The 17,855-nt window shown below is 37.7% G+C and overlaps 3 protein-coding genes across 3 annotated transcripts; 1 reads left to right on the top strand and 2 right to left on the bottom strand.

The window, feature by feature from the left end:
• Positions 1 to 286: 286 nt before the first annotated feature.
• On the top strand, positions 287 to 3,231 carry LOC135794914 (xylose isomerase-like). Its single transcript, XM_065306400.1, has 4 exons — positions 287 to 1,612; positions 1,666 to 2,089; positions 2,146 to 2,553; positions 2,611 to 3,231. The coding sequence occupies exons 1-4, from the start codon at positions 1,531 to 1,533 to the stop codon at positions 3,047 to 3,049; spliced, it is 1,353 nt and encodes a 450-aa protein (XP_065162472.1). The 5' UTR covers positions 287 to 1,530; the 3' UTR covers positions 3,050 to 3,231.
• On the bottom strand, positions 3,047 to 6,649 carry LOC135794913 (uridine-cytidine kinase-like 1). Its single transcript, XM_065306399.1, is given in 9 exon segments — positions 3,047 to 3,828; positions 3,895 to 4,040; positions 4,103 to 4,303; positions 4,306 to 4,357; positions 4,419 to 4,742; positions 4,997 to 5,274; positions 5,336 to 5,506; positions 5,681 to 5,819; positions 6,587 to 6,649. Coding segments are annotated over 9 exon segments (1,674 nt in total). The 5' UTR covers positions 6,635 to 6,649; the 3' UTR covers positions 3,047 to 3,513.
• A 1,890-nt stretch (positions 6,650 to 8,539) lies between these two features.
• LOC135794912 (calcium-transporting ATPase type 2C member 1-like) lies at positions 8,540 to 11,824 on the bottom strand. Its single transcript, XM_065306398.1, is given in 9 exon segments — positions 8,540 to 8,721; positions 8,791 to 9,028; positions 9,092 to 9,425; positions 9,483 to 10,470; positions 10,473 to 10,613; positions 10,676 to 10,913; positions 11,127 to 11,388; positions 11,443 to 11,699; positions 11,701 to 11,824. Coding segments are annotated over 9 exon segments (2,694 nt in total). The 5' UTR covers positions 11,812 to 11,824; the 3' UTR covers positions 8,540 to 8,596.
• Between the last annotated feature and the right edge of the window lie 6,031 nt (positions 11,825 to 17,855).

Below are 17,855 nucleotides of genomic sequence, written 5' to 3'. Positions count from 1 at the left end.
AACAGGAAAAGTACTATAGATGCTAGTTGCAAATAAATACTCGCTTATTGATCTACTACAACACGAATTGTCGAATTAACCTGAGAAAAATATGAGCCGTGAGAAACGCGTCACAATCAACCAAAGACCGGCACGGAACTAACTTCAATCCACTGAAACAAAATAACAAGTTCGAACACGACCGCTGTTCATAAGATAGACTGATGTGAAGGGTAAAGTTGGCGCGGCAATAGACATGATATCTACTTGAGATTCAAACCAAACGGCATGCAGATGGATGCATGCAAGTTATATGAACAGAACCCGATGACCAAACAAGAATCATTAGTTAAGACGCAATCATGATATTTATTTCAAGCGCAGTAATTATTTATTTCAAACGTAATTATCAATTTCTAGAATTCATTGTCTCAAAGTCACCTAATTGCGCATTTCCTGTTTCGTTGCGCATCTTCTCTTCATATTTATTTAAAACGCATATTAGAGCCATATAAATAGAGCGCAGACCTAGACCTAAGCGATTATTGTATCATCCAAGTTCGTTGAATAAACAAGTGAAAGTTAACAAGTTCTTCTGAATCGATCATCAAGAACCCACTTAACAAATCCTAAGAAAACCAACAAAAGTGAATCAAAGTCTAAACCCAATTCTAATCCGCGATCGCGATTCGAACCAATAAATAAATAAATTATATTTAATAACTCGTGAGTCGATAACGAAATCGTTAATATAAAACCGCTCGACACAAACGGGGAATATAATTTGCATGGAGATGGCAACAATTACACACCCGAATCTTGCGTGCGGCGTTTCACACGGCGAATGCAATAAAAAAGTTGTTTATATACAAACGCAGATAACAACATTGTGTTCAAAACAATTCTCGGGTCCACGATTGCGGATAAATATAAAAAGAAGCAGAATAAATCCATTTTATATTTGCGCATCGTAGTGGCATCTGTGAATAACACAGATAGAAGTCCCGGAATTTAAATGATTAAAAATGATGAAAAATTAAATTTCGAATTGTGTAATTCTGATTTCTTATACTAGAAGATTGCATGATTTTAATTTAATAAATTTAAATTTTTTACATAATTGTTTTGTAATATTTTGTTACATCGTAACTATCCAACTCTACTTAGCACCTACACCAATAATAAGTAAATTTAAGCCAAACTGAATTAAGATAAAATAATAAATTGGGCATAAATTTATTAATTTTTAATCCATGAACATTCAATTTTTACCCGTCGGAATAAAGAACAACAATATTTAATAAATATTTAATTATAATTGGTAGTAGTTTCATTGGTGTCAGTGAAGAAGCCACAAAACTGCAATAAAAACATCAAAATATTATATTTCTAAGCGCAAAACAATACCTGCTCGAGTAACGCGTCGCACTGATAACTTTAAACAAAACCTGCAACACACTCTCAAGTTTTACTAAATAGATTAAATTTCCAAAATTAAAAGGAATACGAATATAAATACAAGCAACTAAGAAACAATCTCCAAATCAAAAGATGTACGCCGCAGCAAGTGTTAAGCGACTGAAAGTCACCCGAGAAGCAACGCGTCCGATGGAAAATGCAGAAACTTTCCAAGGTAAAAATATCTTTTATAAACAAATAAAATCATTACCCATTTTTGGAATTTAGGAATAGGTAGAATTGAATATAAACCCGACGCAAATTACACATGTGATGAACAACTTTCTTACCGCTATTACAATGCCGCGGAGAGGATTCATGGTCGCACTATGGAAGAATGGCTGCGTCCTTCTGTCGTGTACAACACCGAAATGTCTTTCTATACCCACCAGGCACCAATTCTGTACAAAACTTTAGAAGCCCGGCATACTTCGATGGAAACAACAAAGAAAAATATTCGCGCAATGTTCGAGTTATGCCTTAAAATGGGAGTGAAATTTTGGTCCGGGTACGAAGACGATCTGGTACCCGACGGGGACACTTTCGAAGAAAATTCAACTAATTACGAGCAAATTTGTGAGCTGCTCAATGAGTATCAGCAGAAAACTGGCGTAAAACCGCTCTGGATCGGTGTAAATTTTCAACATAGCAGGTAAAACAAATATTTAACATAAATATTCTAAACAATACTCAAATATGACTTTAAAGATATGCTAACGGGGCCATGACAAATCCGGACCCGAACGTGATGGCTTTCGCAGGCTATCAGACAAAACGCACTATCGAAATGGCGCACAGATTAAACGCAGAGTGTTTCCTTATCAACGGCCACCGCGAGACCTACGTCAACACATTGAACACAGATTTGGGCAAAGAAATCAAACATTACTCGCGTTTTCTTAAACTCCTGATCGAACACCGTGACAAGATTGGTTTCCGTGGTCAAATGTTGTTCGCGCACCAAAATAATCTCTCAAACACCGACACATTAAGCCAACATGAACATTACTACACAAACAATGCATTCGACTTGATGTTACTACTGAAACATTTAAACTACGACCGGTATTTCAAGATCAACGTTCGGCCAGGTCATGCTTTCAACATGGCGCATGCGTGAGTGATATTGCCACTTATAAAATAACACAAATTAAAAAATATCATGCATTACAGATATGGATGTTCAGGTTGCCTGAATATTAAATGCCCAGAAGATATCACTACTGCCACATTAACAATTCACGCAATCGTTGAAAAGGGAGGTTTCGGTCAGTGTGGTATCACATTCGATTTGCCGTTCAATAATCAAAGCTACATTGAAGCAAAAGAAGCGATGGAATTGTATGTAAGCGCATTGGATTCTTACGGCAAGGCACTGCGCTTTGCCGTGAAGTTGTTAAATGACACACCAATAAATAAACAACTACAGACACGTTACTCTGGTTTTCAAACCGGTTGGGGGATGAAATTCATGACACTGGACGCTTCTCTGCAAGAGTGTGAAGATGTTGTCAAAAAGTTAAACGAGTCGAATGCGCCGTACACTTCAAACAAATCTAATCATTGGTTTGTTGTCCTGCAACGCTATGTCGATGCACAAAACTTGAAATAATTCCCATAACGTTCATTTCAATTTTTGATTTCTCAAAGCACAACCAGTAATAATATGTTTAACATTATAAAACGTACAAAACAATTTTGGATTATAATCATTGAATCAGATAGTTCGGGTAATTTTGTAAATTGTATCAATATTGGTAACTTACGAAAATAAACGATTGCAAGTTTTAGTCATATTCGTCGAATTATTTGGTTTCCGCGTGACTAATACGCTCGCTCGGCAACTTAACGTTAAGTTATAATACTACAAAACACAATGGGTGTTAGCAAGTTAAAACAATTGTTCTAATTAAGTAGTGTGTGTTAAGTATGTAAGTTAAGACTAGAAACCGAAGCAATTAAGGAAAATCGTCGCTATCACAACCCGCCGCCCGGACATTCTGGATATTTGAAATTCGTTTTCAATTTTTAAATATTTAAATAACGCTAATGGTAGGCTTGTCTCTTCTGCTTTCCTCACAGTTCCTCCGACGGCTCTGTACCAAAGTAACGATCCCCAAAGTTGCCCATACCAGGCAGCACGTAGAATTTTTCGTTGATCTCTGGATCGATAGCGCTGGTAACCATCTGCACTTTTGGGAAAGCGTAGGCAATTGACTGCACGCCCGATTCGGCCATCAACAGCGACACGATGAGAATGTTGCTTTCAGACACGTCATGATCTAAAAGCACGCGGATTGCCATCATGGCCGCCGCTCCTGTCGCCACCGTTGCATCCATTAATATCACCTTGTAATCTTTGATATCTTTAGGTAATCTGAGATAGAATAGCTACAACAAAAGAGTATATTATGAGTAAATTTAATATCAAATGAAAAAAATAAGTTTCCGACATACCTCAGGTTCACCTGTATGAAAATTGGTCTGAATTAAAATCTTTCCTATCCTAATGTCCTTACAAACGTCCGAAAAAGCTTGTTCCATGGTTTCTCCAGCGCGCAAAATTGACACACCGCATATTTTATTCGTCCCCATACGTTTACCTAAATTATAAACACAAAACAATCAAAATTTGCGCTGAAACATTCCAAACAACAACTTTTACCTTTGTAAAATACACCCTGTGGTGTCTCCACGACCTTCTCAACAAAATTCATCAAAGAGAGCGTATATTCGATCACAAGCCGTATCAATCGCTTGCTGTAAAAAATGAACTCATCACGCGGTGTGTCCTTGTTCCTAATGAACGTGTGTAGCCCTTGAATTTGCGGCGTCGAAGGTAACAAACGCACAGTATCCGGACGTTTTGTCCAGCATACGTCTGCGTCTGTGCTAATTCCTCCCGCAATTTAAACCCACGCTGAACACAAAAATATGTTAATCAAAACTTTGGAAATAGACTAAACAATCATTTAATTTACCAACTGAAGTTGTGCGTGCACATGCTGCACGATCAGCTGAATGGCGACTTCATTTTCGCCACCGCGCGGGACGATAATATCGGCATGCACCATCAGTGGCGCGATGTAGTGATTAAACGATGGCTGCACCATTCCGGTGTACTGTTTCAAAACACCTTCAAGATCCCGTCCGCGTTGAGAAATATCACGCTTTAAGCGGCGCGCCAGACGCACGTCTGCGTCAGTATCCACAAAGATTTTCATATCCAGCATTTCACATACTTTCTGATTGTAGAAGGTTAAAATGCCTTCGAAGATTATAACGTTGGCGCCGTACATGGTTTTCTGGTGAAGAAAAAACAAACATTTACGCTGGGCATTAGCGTGTGTGATGATGCTTATTTACACAAGCAGCCGCGCGACATGTGTGGTTGTATATAATTGTGTTTCAAGGCGATATCAGCACAATTTACATGCCTTTAATGTGGTAATAAATATCGAATGTTTAAAGGAACATTTGAGACACGACCGAAACAAAAAATAAACATAAAACCAAATTAAATTTAAACAAAAACCTATAGTTTTCTTTTCTTACTCACCGTGCGGGTCTCCCTTGAATGCGTGACGAAGTTATAAATCGGCACCTCAACTTTCTTGCCCTCTTTGAGTCGCTCCAGCGTTTCAATTAGCAACTCAAAGTCAAACGCGTCCGGATGATCAAAGTTATACTCGTTACGCGCCGACATTTCGTGCTGCTTTTCATTAAGCACTTTATAAAACGAATCCATGCTCAATAAAGTCACCCATGGCACGGCTAAATCCTCAATGATTTTTGCTGCGACTGTTGTCTTTCCCGAAGCGCTACCTCCACAAATGCCTAAATCATTTTTATTTTTACATTATTTTTAGAAATAAAAGCAGTGCGATTGAAAACGTACCGATAACAAAAGGTTCGACCTGTTGTCCGGCCATGTTATACCACGGCGGCCTGCCGGCCGTGTAAATCGTGCGATGTGGCGTGCGAATCATCGATTCGGCGGACGTCTTCTTCGACGACTGATTGATCGACGTAGTCCGCTGCCGGCGAGACCTGGGTGATTTCTGCGAACCTGGCCGCATCAAATCAAGCATGAAACTTTGTCCACTCATTTTGAATGCAAAATAATGACACATGCAATGTTAACAAATTGTGTCAACATCACAGATTGCACTTTGCTGGTTATCATTGTGAAAACAAGTGAATGATGCGATTTTCGTAGAATAAATTAAAACAATGAAAATACCTGTTGATGGTGGCCGAGGGCAATAGGGCACTGTGATTGGTGATGCGGGAGTGTTGTAGAAATCTCCGCTACGCTCACCATCGTCCCCGTCGCCGTCAGGAACACCTCCGAGAAATCGACGTGACTTTCGGCGACATCGCTAATAAACAATACCAAAATAAATTTCAGAAGTTCAATGACTTGGCGACATTTTTAGGTAAAAATCGCATAAATTTGGCAAAGAAAAATAATCAATACTTTTCTCATAACTCGTTCTAAACAATCAACCGAAATTATTTTTTAAATGTCTTAATTTCCAATTTGATACATTTATCTCGCGGATTAGAAATTTGAATTTTTGAAGGTTATGTCATCCCCCCATGCGGTAGTGCGTAAATAAAAGAATTTCAACAAATGTGGCAATTGCCAGCATGCAAGGAAGTCGCGAATGGCCGAAAAAGGTAATCCGAAAGCAAAAAATCAACCCGCGGTGATGACACGCTTAATATTTGCTGGACAAACTCGTACATGTGCAGCAACTGCATGCACGCTTTGGTGACGGCGGCCACAGGCGCGAGGGCTTCAGACCCTCGTGGATGCTCATGGTAACTTTATGTATGTCAGCGCGCACTCTATGACGACGTGTGTTATCACCGGCACGGCGCACGAATCACCTCTAATTACCTATCAGAACTGGCGGACGATGGTGGGTCAATGTTGTTAATTTTCGCTGCCATGATTTTCCCTTTCCCGAATGTCGCGAACGGCGCACGCGGTGACGCGCACGTAATTTCAGCGGTGCGCACGCGCTTGTAACGGTATACCGCAGAATTTGCCAACTTTTTGATTTCGTTAGAGCGTGCTAGACGGATTTGGACTCACGATACGGCCAACCGCTTAATACAACTGTTGATTTGTGTTGCTTACCCTGCCATCGAGACACGAATCTGGTGTCTGGGTCGGCGACGTCGACATTTTTTGCGCATTCCACAAAATTTATAACAAAAAAAGAAGACAGTTTTCGGAACGAAAGCTGCAAGCAATCACGAATGCTTCGTCGGCTTTTTTTATGGGTCAAATCTATTTACAGCGATTAATCAACTTTCTGAGTCAATGCGCTTAATTAAAATGTGTCTCGCTGTAAATGATTTGAACTAGATTCAACATGCAATGCTTAAAAATGGTGGCGGCGGTTTGCAAATAACTGAATAATTTACATTAAAATATGCTCAAACGCGTATGCAATGATAAAAATGCATAACAATTGATAAATATTTGCACGATATATTCTTACCCAACCGTGCAATCATTACTGATAAGATAATCGGGTTGTGCGAGGCAGACATTCTTGTAAAATAAACTGTTATGCGGGTGCATGTTGACAATAGGCAACCAAATATGCAAATAAAATAAAATAACCAAAGTTACAAAGTTATTTTGAAGTATAAATACCATGTAAACAAACAATAAATGCATCGTGAAACAATCTTCGATTACAGAATTTATTTGCATCTGCTTTCAATTCAAATCTCCAAGGAATGCACAAGTGTAAAACCCGCTTTTTGCAATCACCAACGTCAGCACCAAGTTTCTTGTCTTTTCGCTCGTGCGCAAGTGCACAATATTATAAAATCCGACCTCATTCAATCCGCACATCATTTCATTTCCATTTATAAATAGACACCAAAGTATTTGTTGTGGTTGCAATTTTGGCAATTTCAAGCCTCATTCTGTCTTAATACAATATACAACTAGAATATACAAAGAACTAGAGATAGAAAGAGGACAGCAGTATAAAACGTGCGCTGCAGTAATTTCCTTTGCCAATTACAATCTAACTCGTCAACAACAAATGTGTGCACACATTTCATATTCACGCTGTTCATAATAAGACTTCAAAAAATGGCGAATTGAACGCAAACGAAATAAACACGCGTGTTGTCCAAGTTTAACAATCATAGTTCAACAATATTGCAAAAACAAACATACGCAACACGCCAAACTCTCTCTGGTGCTTTTATACAAACTATAACAGTGTATCACAGAATAATATATTTTCATGTCTTCTATGATATATCCTCTCACGCGCTTTCTGTTAGTGCAAATGGCGACAAAGTACGATAAGTACATAAGTAGACTATATAAACTTTGCTATCTTAAACATATACATTCAGTTGTTAATATTGATGATGATGTTTTTTCTTCATTTCGAACGTCGAGTTAAATATTATGTACAAATCATAGTTTCAACATTATCATCTCAATACGGATCAATTGTGCCGTTTTGCTACTCGTTTAAGGCAGATATTATTACTTCTATTTCGCTAGTTAAAGGTTTTGAAGATGGTATGTACTTACATATACATTAAATTTACTTAAAAGGTGACGTAAGTGGTCACGCGTCGAAATGGTAAATATTCAGCACATTCATCTGTAATTTGTTCCCGCAATTTGGTTGCCTCAATTTTTTTTTCTCTCCTTCTCAAATCTCATTCTTAACTTCTCAATAACTTACTTTACACAATAATGGCAATGAAAAACAATTGCAAAGTTTGTGTGATGTGTATAAAGTTGCCTAACATACTAATGGTCCTTCTGCTATTTTTCGCCACCCAATCATTCAACAAGTCATCATACACGCACAATAAAATATAAATTAAGTAAAAACCACATTCGTCCTGCTAGAAATAAACTAAAACCGATTTAGCTGCAACGTATAACATGATGATAAAACATGTAAACCCAGAAAAATGTGCATAATACTTTTGGTGAATCGATATAAAATCAAGGGATTTTCAAATCAAAATCGCTTCGCATCAGTTTCATTCGCGTAGGTAGTCGTTATTTGTGTTGCACATTCTAGGGGCCACAGCTAAAGGGGCAAGGAACGGGATGCGGCTAGTCGCGGCGGGTTTTCGCCCCAGGCCCCCGACGCCGTCATACGTATTCCAGCGGCGATCGCTTGCCCTGCTTACCGCGCTGTTCCATCACACGTTCAATAAGTTTCTTAATTTCAGATATCACCCACACTGATGATGTCAATGTGGTTAGGAATATCATATCTAAAGGATTGAAATATATGGCATTAGTTTATACAAAAAAATCGCTAAGAATTAAATTTAAGTACTTACCCCACATAGTCAAAGCCTCCGTTTGGAATATTCTCTGCAGAGGTGGAAAGTATACAACCAGTAGCTGTCCCACAACGGAGAGCGTCACAGCACCGAGAAACATGCGATTCGAGAACAAACCGATCGTAAACACACTCTTGGTCTGCGACCGGCAAGACAACGCATTCCACATGTCGAAAAACACGAAACACGTAAACGTCATGGTGGTGTCTCGAGCGGTGATACCAGCTGAGCTCATCTAAACCCAAAACAACAAAATTTAACTCTACTGACACAAAAAAAAAGTTGACAACACAATTACCTCTTTTTGAAATACCCACAAGGTACCGGCGATAATAATACTGGCCGAAAGGAACACGTTACCAACCAATTTGCGTGTAATCATCGGTTCTTTGGTGTTGCGCGGCTTTTGTCGCACCACGTCGTTCTCAACAGGCTCAACGCCCAAGCTCTGCGCCGGTGGTCCATCCATAATGATATTTATCCAGAGAATTTGCATAGCGTTTAATGGATTCGGAATACTCATTAATGTAGCTAACGCGATCAGCGACAACGCCGCAATTGACGTCGAGAGTTGAAACCGTACGAAATTGCGAATGTTGTAGAAAATACTTTTGCCCTCTTCAATTGCAGCACTACAAAAATTAATATTTTTGTAATTTTAGTTGCCTATAGTTAAAAAGTAAACTTACATGATAGTGCCAAAGTCATCATCGGTCAGAATCATATCCGCCGCTTCCTTGCAGACATCCGTACCGTTTTGTCCCATGGCAATACCAATATCCGCCTTCTTCAACGCAACTCCATCATTTACACCATCACCAGTCATGCCAACAATATGTCCGGTGCGTTGCAGTGACTTAACAATCGTCAACTTATTCTTCGGTGATACTCGGTAGAACACAGTCGCATGTTGTACAGCGGCATCCAACTCAGCCTCTCCGAACGCATCCAATTGTTCACCGGATACCACCTGTGAGGGGTTTGCTTCAATGCTAACCTGGTGTGCAATCGACACGGCAGTATCTCGGGAATCACCCGTTACCATTTTTACTTGCACACCGGATTGCAACAACGTCAAAATGTTATCCTGAACAGTCGCCCTCGGTGGATCTCGAATACCAACACAACCCAAATACATTAAATCTTGTAATGAATCACCGCGAGCCATCGCAACCACTCGCAATCCTTCCCTTGCACTTGATGATGCATCCTGCATATATTCCTGTACCCTATTCTGCGTCATAGGTTGCGCTACGCCATTTTGTGAATATTTCGTGCATTTCGCCAGCACCCGCTCAACCGCACCTTTTACAAAGAAGATTTCCTGTTTGGACTTATCGTACTTTTGTATACATTTAACCGCCATGATTTTATGCTCCGAACTGAATGGATATTCCTGTAAACGGATATAACGATCGCCAGGATTGAACATACCATGTTTCATGGCGGCGCAGAGTAGAGCGCCCTCTGTCGGCTGGCCTTTGAGTTCGCCATCTTGTAAACGAGCATTGTTGCACACCACACCCGCTTCGAACACCTGATAGATACTCTCGCGGGTTTTATCTGCTGAGTCAAATTTACGCAAGATCACCTCTCCAATGTCATTGTATCCGGTGCCGGTAATATCAGCCTGGTAGAGTTCGGATGTACGCACATCCGCAGCGGTCATTTCGTTTTGGTAATCGTACCTGTTTTATCCGAGCAGATCACATTTACACAGCCGAGGGTTTCAACAGTGGGTAGTTTCTTTACAATCGCATTGCGCTTAGCCATTCGCATCACTCCCAATGCAAGAGTTACGGTTACAACTATGGGTAAACCTATAAAATATAAAATTATAATGTAAAATATATAACAAAATATAAAATGAATAAATTTATACCTTCAGGAATTGCAGCAACGGCCAAACTAACACCAATTGTAAACATTTCAAGCAACTGTTTGCCTTGAAGCCACCCAATGAGCATTATCATACCAATGATGGCAAACGAGATCATTGACAGTTGAGTTCCCAGACTATCCATGGACTTTTGCAGTGGAGTTTTCGGCGCTTCTTCTTCGAGCATCATTTTGAAAACACTGCCGAATTCACTATTCACGCCAGTATTAATCACAACACCCTAAAAATGACATTAAATAATTAATTATTTCAAAAATATAAAAAAAATTTACACCAAGAAAATTAAACGACACATATTCACTCATTTTGTAAAACAAAGCAACGCCTACAAACGACAGATAGTAAATGAACGAATTCTGAATAATGCATTATTCAAAAATAGGATGTTTACACTACATCTAAACAGAATTTGAGAGTTAAGACGTAAACAAACCTTGCCGAAGCCGCATCGCACGAGGGTGCCCATAAACGCAATGTTGGTGTACTCGGTATGCGTGCCATTCGGATTCGAAACTGGAGCGACGTTTTTATCCGCCGGCTCCGTTTCGCCTGTGAAGCTGCTTTCATCGATACACAAATCCACCGCTTCGAAGAGACGAAGATCAGCCGGTACACGATCACCGACGCTCAACCGCACCACGTCACCGGGTACCAACTCGCGCGCCATGAATGAATCTGGAGATCCTTCTCGAATACTACAAAGAAAAAAATGTTTAAAAAAATTAAGAATAATTGAATAATTTACTTACCAATGTGCCTGTGGTGGTACCAATTTTGTAAGCTCCGCCAACGACTGTTCAGAGCGATATTCCTGCACGAAAGCAACCGTGACCACGATGACAATCGCCACGGTGATGCTGATGGCATCGTCAAACTGTCGCATGCACACGGAGACCAACGCCGAGGCAAGAAGTAGTAAAATGAGTGGATTCTGAAATTGTTCCAGGTACTTCTTCCACGGCGGTTCGTCCTCCTTGACGGAGAACTCATTGTAGCCGGCGAGCTTGTCGCCGGTAAGTCGCCTCCTGCCAGCTGAGGCCCAAGCGCGGATCGACGCGCAGTCGGCCGGCAACTTCTTCGGCACTGCAAGCGCTTGCCTCGGCCGTGTTCAGCCACATTATGTCGGCGTCGCTCTATAACAAAATGACAAAATTAAAGCTCATGCTTTATATATCTATTGAAGACACGATGCCTTACATTCCTTAAAATTTGACGAAATATTATAATTATAGTAATTATAATAATAACTGGTTTTAAAAATAATTTGGGTAAAAAAATTAAGTTAAAACGGAAAGAAAACCGCGTAAATGACTTTTTAACGTTAAAATATTAAATGCATTTGTTTCAAGTATTTCATGAAATACTTGAGATGAGAATGGTATTGCAATTTTTTACTTTAGTGCCTAGGCAGTAAAATGCAATTTCTTCATTGAAGGTTATATTAAGACGGCCAATGATAGAAAAAACTTAATAAATAAAACTTTTTATGTCTTTCTGGAATTAAACATTTTTATGGCGGTTTTTAAAAATGAAATTAAAACAGATATGAAAATAGCCTAAAACACTTCTAAAATATGAAATATAACTGTTTAAATTTCCTGAAAAACTGGAGATAATAGAAATATAGCAATATTTACTTTAGTGCCTACACAGTAAAAGGCTATTTTAAAGCACATGCATAATATTAGTACTACCAATGACAGAAAAAACTAAAATAAATTTAACTTATTACGTGTTCCAGGAATTAAAAATTAATATTGACCATTTTTATGACGATTCTTAGCACAGCTAATAATAAAACAAAAGAAACGTACTGACAGGAGCAAATTTATACTATAAGCATATTTAACAATCAACACAAACAAAAATGCTTCAGATGAAAATTATACCTACAACCCAAGCATTCCTTTCATACATTTTTCCACAAATGTAAAAATGTTTGCCTTATCGCAATGAACATGAACCGGAAGAAATTCAGACCCATTACAAACACAAAATGTGTACTATTTCATGTGGAAAAATGTACACCGCATATTTTCTATTCATCATCCGATATTAAAATAATTATACTGACGGAAGCATTCGACGCGCGCGCGAGCCATGTCTGCAAGTGGGCGGCCGCGGTGCGCATTGTGCGTCTTGACATTCGCAATGTATTTACACGACGCGCATTCGAGCTTAAATTAGGCCAATGCGACAAGTCGACTTCGACCGGCCATTACTAAGCATTCCATAATTTTTTACGCGTTTACTACCTCAAGTATTATCGCAAAACGTTAACCGTGGTCGTACCGAAAAAAAGTCGCAAACGGTGAATGATTGTGCGTTTTCTACAATGGGTGGCAATTTCACAGTGGTTAATCAACAATTGAATCAAGTTTTTGTTTTTACAATCTGCGATTGTTCACCCTGTATGGAAATAAATAACCAAGGAGCGGTATTGATTATTTAAAATTTGATATACTTTTCTTTATACAATGCTAAATATGGCAAGAAAAGTGATAAACTTGTGATATGATTAGCAAAAAATCATTTTATACACGTAAACAACGAATACGAAGTATATCTATATTACTTTTCTTGTCAGTATAATTGACAATGAACATGTATTCAGCAGAAAATGATACATTGTTTTGCAGAAAATGGCTAAAATCATCTTTTTAAACATAAAACAAAAAGTATGAAACACAATATGAAACATTTTTTTTATTTATTCGTTGATTGCCGTTTATAACAAGTCAAAAAGAAAATTTTTAATTCTTCCACTTTAAAACGCTACTTTTCCCCACGGTTTCGAGACACAAAAGATGGCATTTTAATCACAGATGGCTAAAATCGTGACTAAAGAACTTTAGTCACGGGTAAAGCTTGCGCCTGCGCATTTCTTTACGGTGCAGTACCAGGCCATACGAAATACGAATGAATTTCGAAGTTTTAAAATACTAAAGTTCAAATATAGAAACCTAAACATGAAAATAAAGTGGAAGCAGCAAAAATAGCATAAATGTTACGTTGTAAAACATTTTAAAATGCCGTTTAGCGCTACTGATAATTACTATACTACTCAAATTATACACGTTTCCAATGATAGACAACGGCTACTAAGTGTATAATTTTTTCTTGTCCACATAATAGTAAGTAAACATATATTAAACGTAAAATAATACATAGTTTAGGAGAAAACGTCTAAAATTATCCTTTTGGATATGCTTGTTACGAATATCGCACACAATCAGTGCCACAGCGACACTTTATCATAACTAAGATTGCTGATTGCTGTTTACAACGATAAAAAAGTTATCTTTTACGCACTGGTGCATCCATTACTTCTACGATTTAATAAGCACTGGCCTCCAACTCCATACGGTACCATTAATATCCGTGAAAGAACAATCAACAACATTCAAAAATAACTACCAATTTAAATGAAACCATTTCAGGTGAATAATAACCACATATAACCACTTTCCACCAATTAAAATCCTAAAATCTACTTTTCAAATACAAAAATTTACTTATCCACCATCACCTTCACACCGGAACTAAACATAACCTAACTTATACACCATAATCTACAACTATACAATTTACTTACATTTTCATTCCCCTCGGCACTCATACTAATCGCGATATTTATAATATCCACCGTTTGAAATTATTGATTCACCCCCCGTGTATTAGTATTGATCTCACAACCCGCTCCACGGCACAGGTATGTGTGCTCGCAGCAAAACGATGACACAAACAGCGTCGCCGACGAATCGACGACATCAACGTAGTCTTACCGAAACCACGCCATTGGAAACAATCGCAAGCGATTGTTACACACTCACATGCATGCATAAACTTACACTCCATCAATTTATACACACGCATGCAGAGTATTTTCTCAACAGGTTGATCAGCATAATCGATAAAAGTGCGGCGCAAGCTGGCCTATTTCGCTGTTTTATTAATATGACACATTATACTCTTCGGTATGGTATCTTTCCATCATGAATATGCAAAGCATTTATTTTTAATTACTACTTATTATAAAATCACAGTATTATCGAGTAATTTTTATTTCGCAAGATATGGATGTTTGCGGTGAGGTGACTGATGCAGATTGCAATTTGTTTGCTTGGATATGTGTATGGTGGGTTGCGTAACTCCGAAGCTACATTTTAATGGAAAAGTGTAGAAACTTTGGCTGAAAATGTTGAAATCAACCCCGTAGTAAATGACGAAAATGTAAAATTCAGTTTTATAGGTCGCGGCGAGTGTGCGGCAACGATACGGTGAATTTATCGATCCGCAAAGCTCGACGGCCGGTTTGCTACCAAACACACCACCAGCGGAAAATGTCAGCCGTGTTTAAAACGGCCAACAACTAATTTTAAATATTAATTAATCGCTTAAATATATTTATTTTATTATAAATTTGCGTAATAATAGTGAATTTATTTTTAAAGCAATAAAATTTTCAAAAAACTTGATTGGCAATCAAATAATTCAATTCAAATCAATTATTTAATAGAAACAAAAAAAGAAACACGTTTCGGATGTTTAACCTTCATAATCATTTGAATTAACGGTTTAAAAAACTATTTCTACAAAATTACCTCAAAAAACAATGAACTATTAAAATTATTACCCCTAGAACTGATTTAGTTCAATTTTATGACAAATTATATAAATAACAACTCAAAAAAATTATTTTATAAAAAGTTATCAAAGAAAAATCAAAATTTTAATTTTTTTACTTAAAAATGCTTAAAAAACCTAAATTAAAATTTTTAAATATTCATAACTCACCGTAATTGGCGGTTTGGTGACAGCTTCCCCATAGATCACCTTTGTTTCCGGCTGTTCCGGAAGCTTCGCGTACTTTGGCTTCGTCACCGGATCTTTCATCGCGTCGCCAAATTAAAACAACTCTCAGGTTTTCAAAAAAACTAACCCAACCAATCTCACAATCACATGTCTGTTACTGCCCGAGTTATAATTAATTTTTCATCGCATAGATTTTCCAACCGGTCGATAATTCTATGCCGACTTCACAGTGGTAACACAACTAACTGCTTTCAATCGACGGTAATAACCAGTTATTTTGATTTCTACCTGCATACACAATCGACAGTATGCAATGCGAGTGAACGTCCGCCGAATTTCGATTTATTCGGTGGTGTTGTGTGCGCTATGGCTGCGCGACATGTTCGTGCGAGAAGCTCCGCACGCGAACGATCGCTGGCGACTGCAGGACTGTGCAGGACAGCGCGCCGCCGGGAAATTCTCACGGTTGTCGGCTGGCATGCCGAGATGCGCCGACACGCACACCGACTCATCGCGAAGACACATTGTGTGTGTGTGTACGGCACACACAATACAAACTCGTTTGTTTCTTGAGTTTTACGGTGTCCGCGTATTGTATGCGAGCGCCATTGCTGTCAAAAATAATGTGTCAAAACTTTCAAACGAAGCTCGCGGACGAAAAGTTTTCGTAATGTCCTCGAGTTTTAATGAATTAATGAGTTAATTTACTTGCACCGACAGCATTGTGCCATTAAACCAGAGAATTTATCGCTAAACAAGCGAATGCAGAGAAGAGCTGAGCGAAAAAGCATGTTTTATGTATTATTTCCTAAATTTAACATACGGCGTGCTGTGACGGTGATAAATTTTGATATATTTACATTTCAGCGTTAAATTGGTAAATATGTATTTTTAAAATCTAAATATTTTGTGTAAATAATTTATCTTCTTTATGATTTTAATATAGGCAACCCATTATACAGCAAACAGTGAATATACTAAGGGGGAATATCTGAATGAGTAATAGTTCCGCCTCACATAATTTACACATCTGTCGAATAAAAGTTAAATGCGTTAGCGTGTCAGACATGAGAATTACCTGTTTATCGATTAATAAACAGGTGACACTATACACAATAGGTGAACTAGTAGGTAACGCTTTTTCTCCTTGCACAAACATGTTGTGAATAATGTGAATGTTGTGCAGAGAATAAACGAGGGAATAAGGTCGACTTGTTGCGCTAAAAAATAGTTCAGCTAGCAAAACTGCAAATGTGTTATAATAAACATATTTGTTATTTGTTATAATTGAATTATAACGGGGCGCCAACAGACATGTAGAACGTTTTCGTTTAATAACTTCAATAACAACGAGTATTAATTAATTAATTACTTGAAAACGGAATGTCATAGAATTTCCAAGTGTATTGTATGCTCAAATAAATAACGCGTTGAAAAAAGTAAAAAAGTATTAGAAATTGTTTTAAATAAACAAGATAATAATAATAAACATACTTTTTCAATGATTATTTTGTTTGAGTCATAACTTTGTACTCATTTCATTGATGTCTGTTTTATGATGATTATTCTATTCAGAATTTAATGAAGAAATGATGCTATAATGTTTGTAAACCTACGATCATCAGTGTGTTAATAATTAATAAATAATGCGTATACTGACTCATATACATTAAAACAGCGAGTTTTAACTGAACTATAAAACAATAACAATTGTGTTATTAATTAACGTACATACTCTGCATCTAATTTGTAAATATTTTGTTGATAACAAAGTTCATTAACAAATGCAACCACATAAACACAAAATTTTTGTCAATACGAAAATATGAAAGGATTTCGTTAACTATAACAATATTTAATTGTATTTCATTGTATTTCATTTGAATGAGTATTTTTTTGTTCGTCAGACTAAAAATGCGAAATTTCGGAACCTCAAAATGTTGTCGGAATGTTTTGAGGTCAGTTTATAGGTAAACAGAATTACTCTGGTAAATACGTCTGTAAAAAATTTGCTGACTTCTAAATATCAACACATTCCTACTGAAGAACGAAGCCAATTGTGTTCTACTAAAAAGTGTTTAATTAATTTTCACTTTCTTGGGCTTAATATGTGTCGATTCCATCAGTAAGATTCGCCATTTTATTTAAAATTAATGAGAAATGCAAACAATGCACTTTAGCGCCATCTGGATGCAATTATTGAGTTATAACTATGATGGAATGTCATTACCAACTTTCATCCCCCATTTAACAACCTTTAAGTCATAACTTTTGAAATTTTAATAGTTATTCTGCTATTCAGGGCGGAAATGAATCTAACAAACTATAGATGATCAAAATCTACCCA

This window comes from Atheta coriaria, unplaced genomic scaffold (assembly GCF_025399875.1).
Source record: "Atheta coriaria isolate IRGN ID8LTWV9N9 unplaced genomic scaffold, Caltech_Dcor_3.1 hic_scaffold_6_pilon, whole genome shotgun sequence".
Taxonomy (NCBI): Eukaryota; Metazoa; Arthropoda; class Insecta; order Coleoptera; family Staphylinidae; genus Dalotia; species Dalotia coriaria.
Note: the sequence above shows the minus strand (reverse complement) of the source record. Positions and strands in the feature narration are given on the sequence as shown.

Coding starts and splice junctions, on each gene's coding strand:
- LOC135794914 (XM_065306400.1), top strand. CDS start 1,531: ATGTACGCCGCAGCAAGTGTTAAGCGACTGAAAGTCACCCGAGAAGCA. Junction 1,613..1,665: donor AAATGCAGAAACTTTCCAAG/GTAAAAATATCT, acceptor TTTGGAATTTAG/GAATAGGTAGAATTGAATAT. Junction 2,554..2,610: donor GCTTTCAACATGGCGCATGC/GTGAGTGATATT, acceptor CATGCATTACAG/ATATGGATGTTCAGGTTGCC.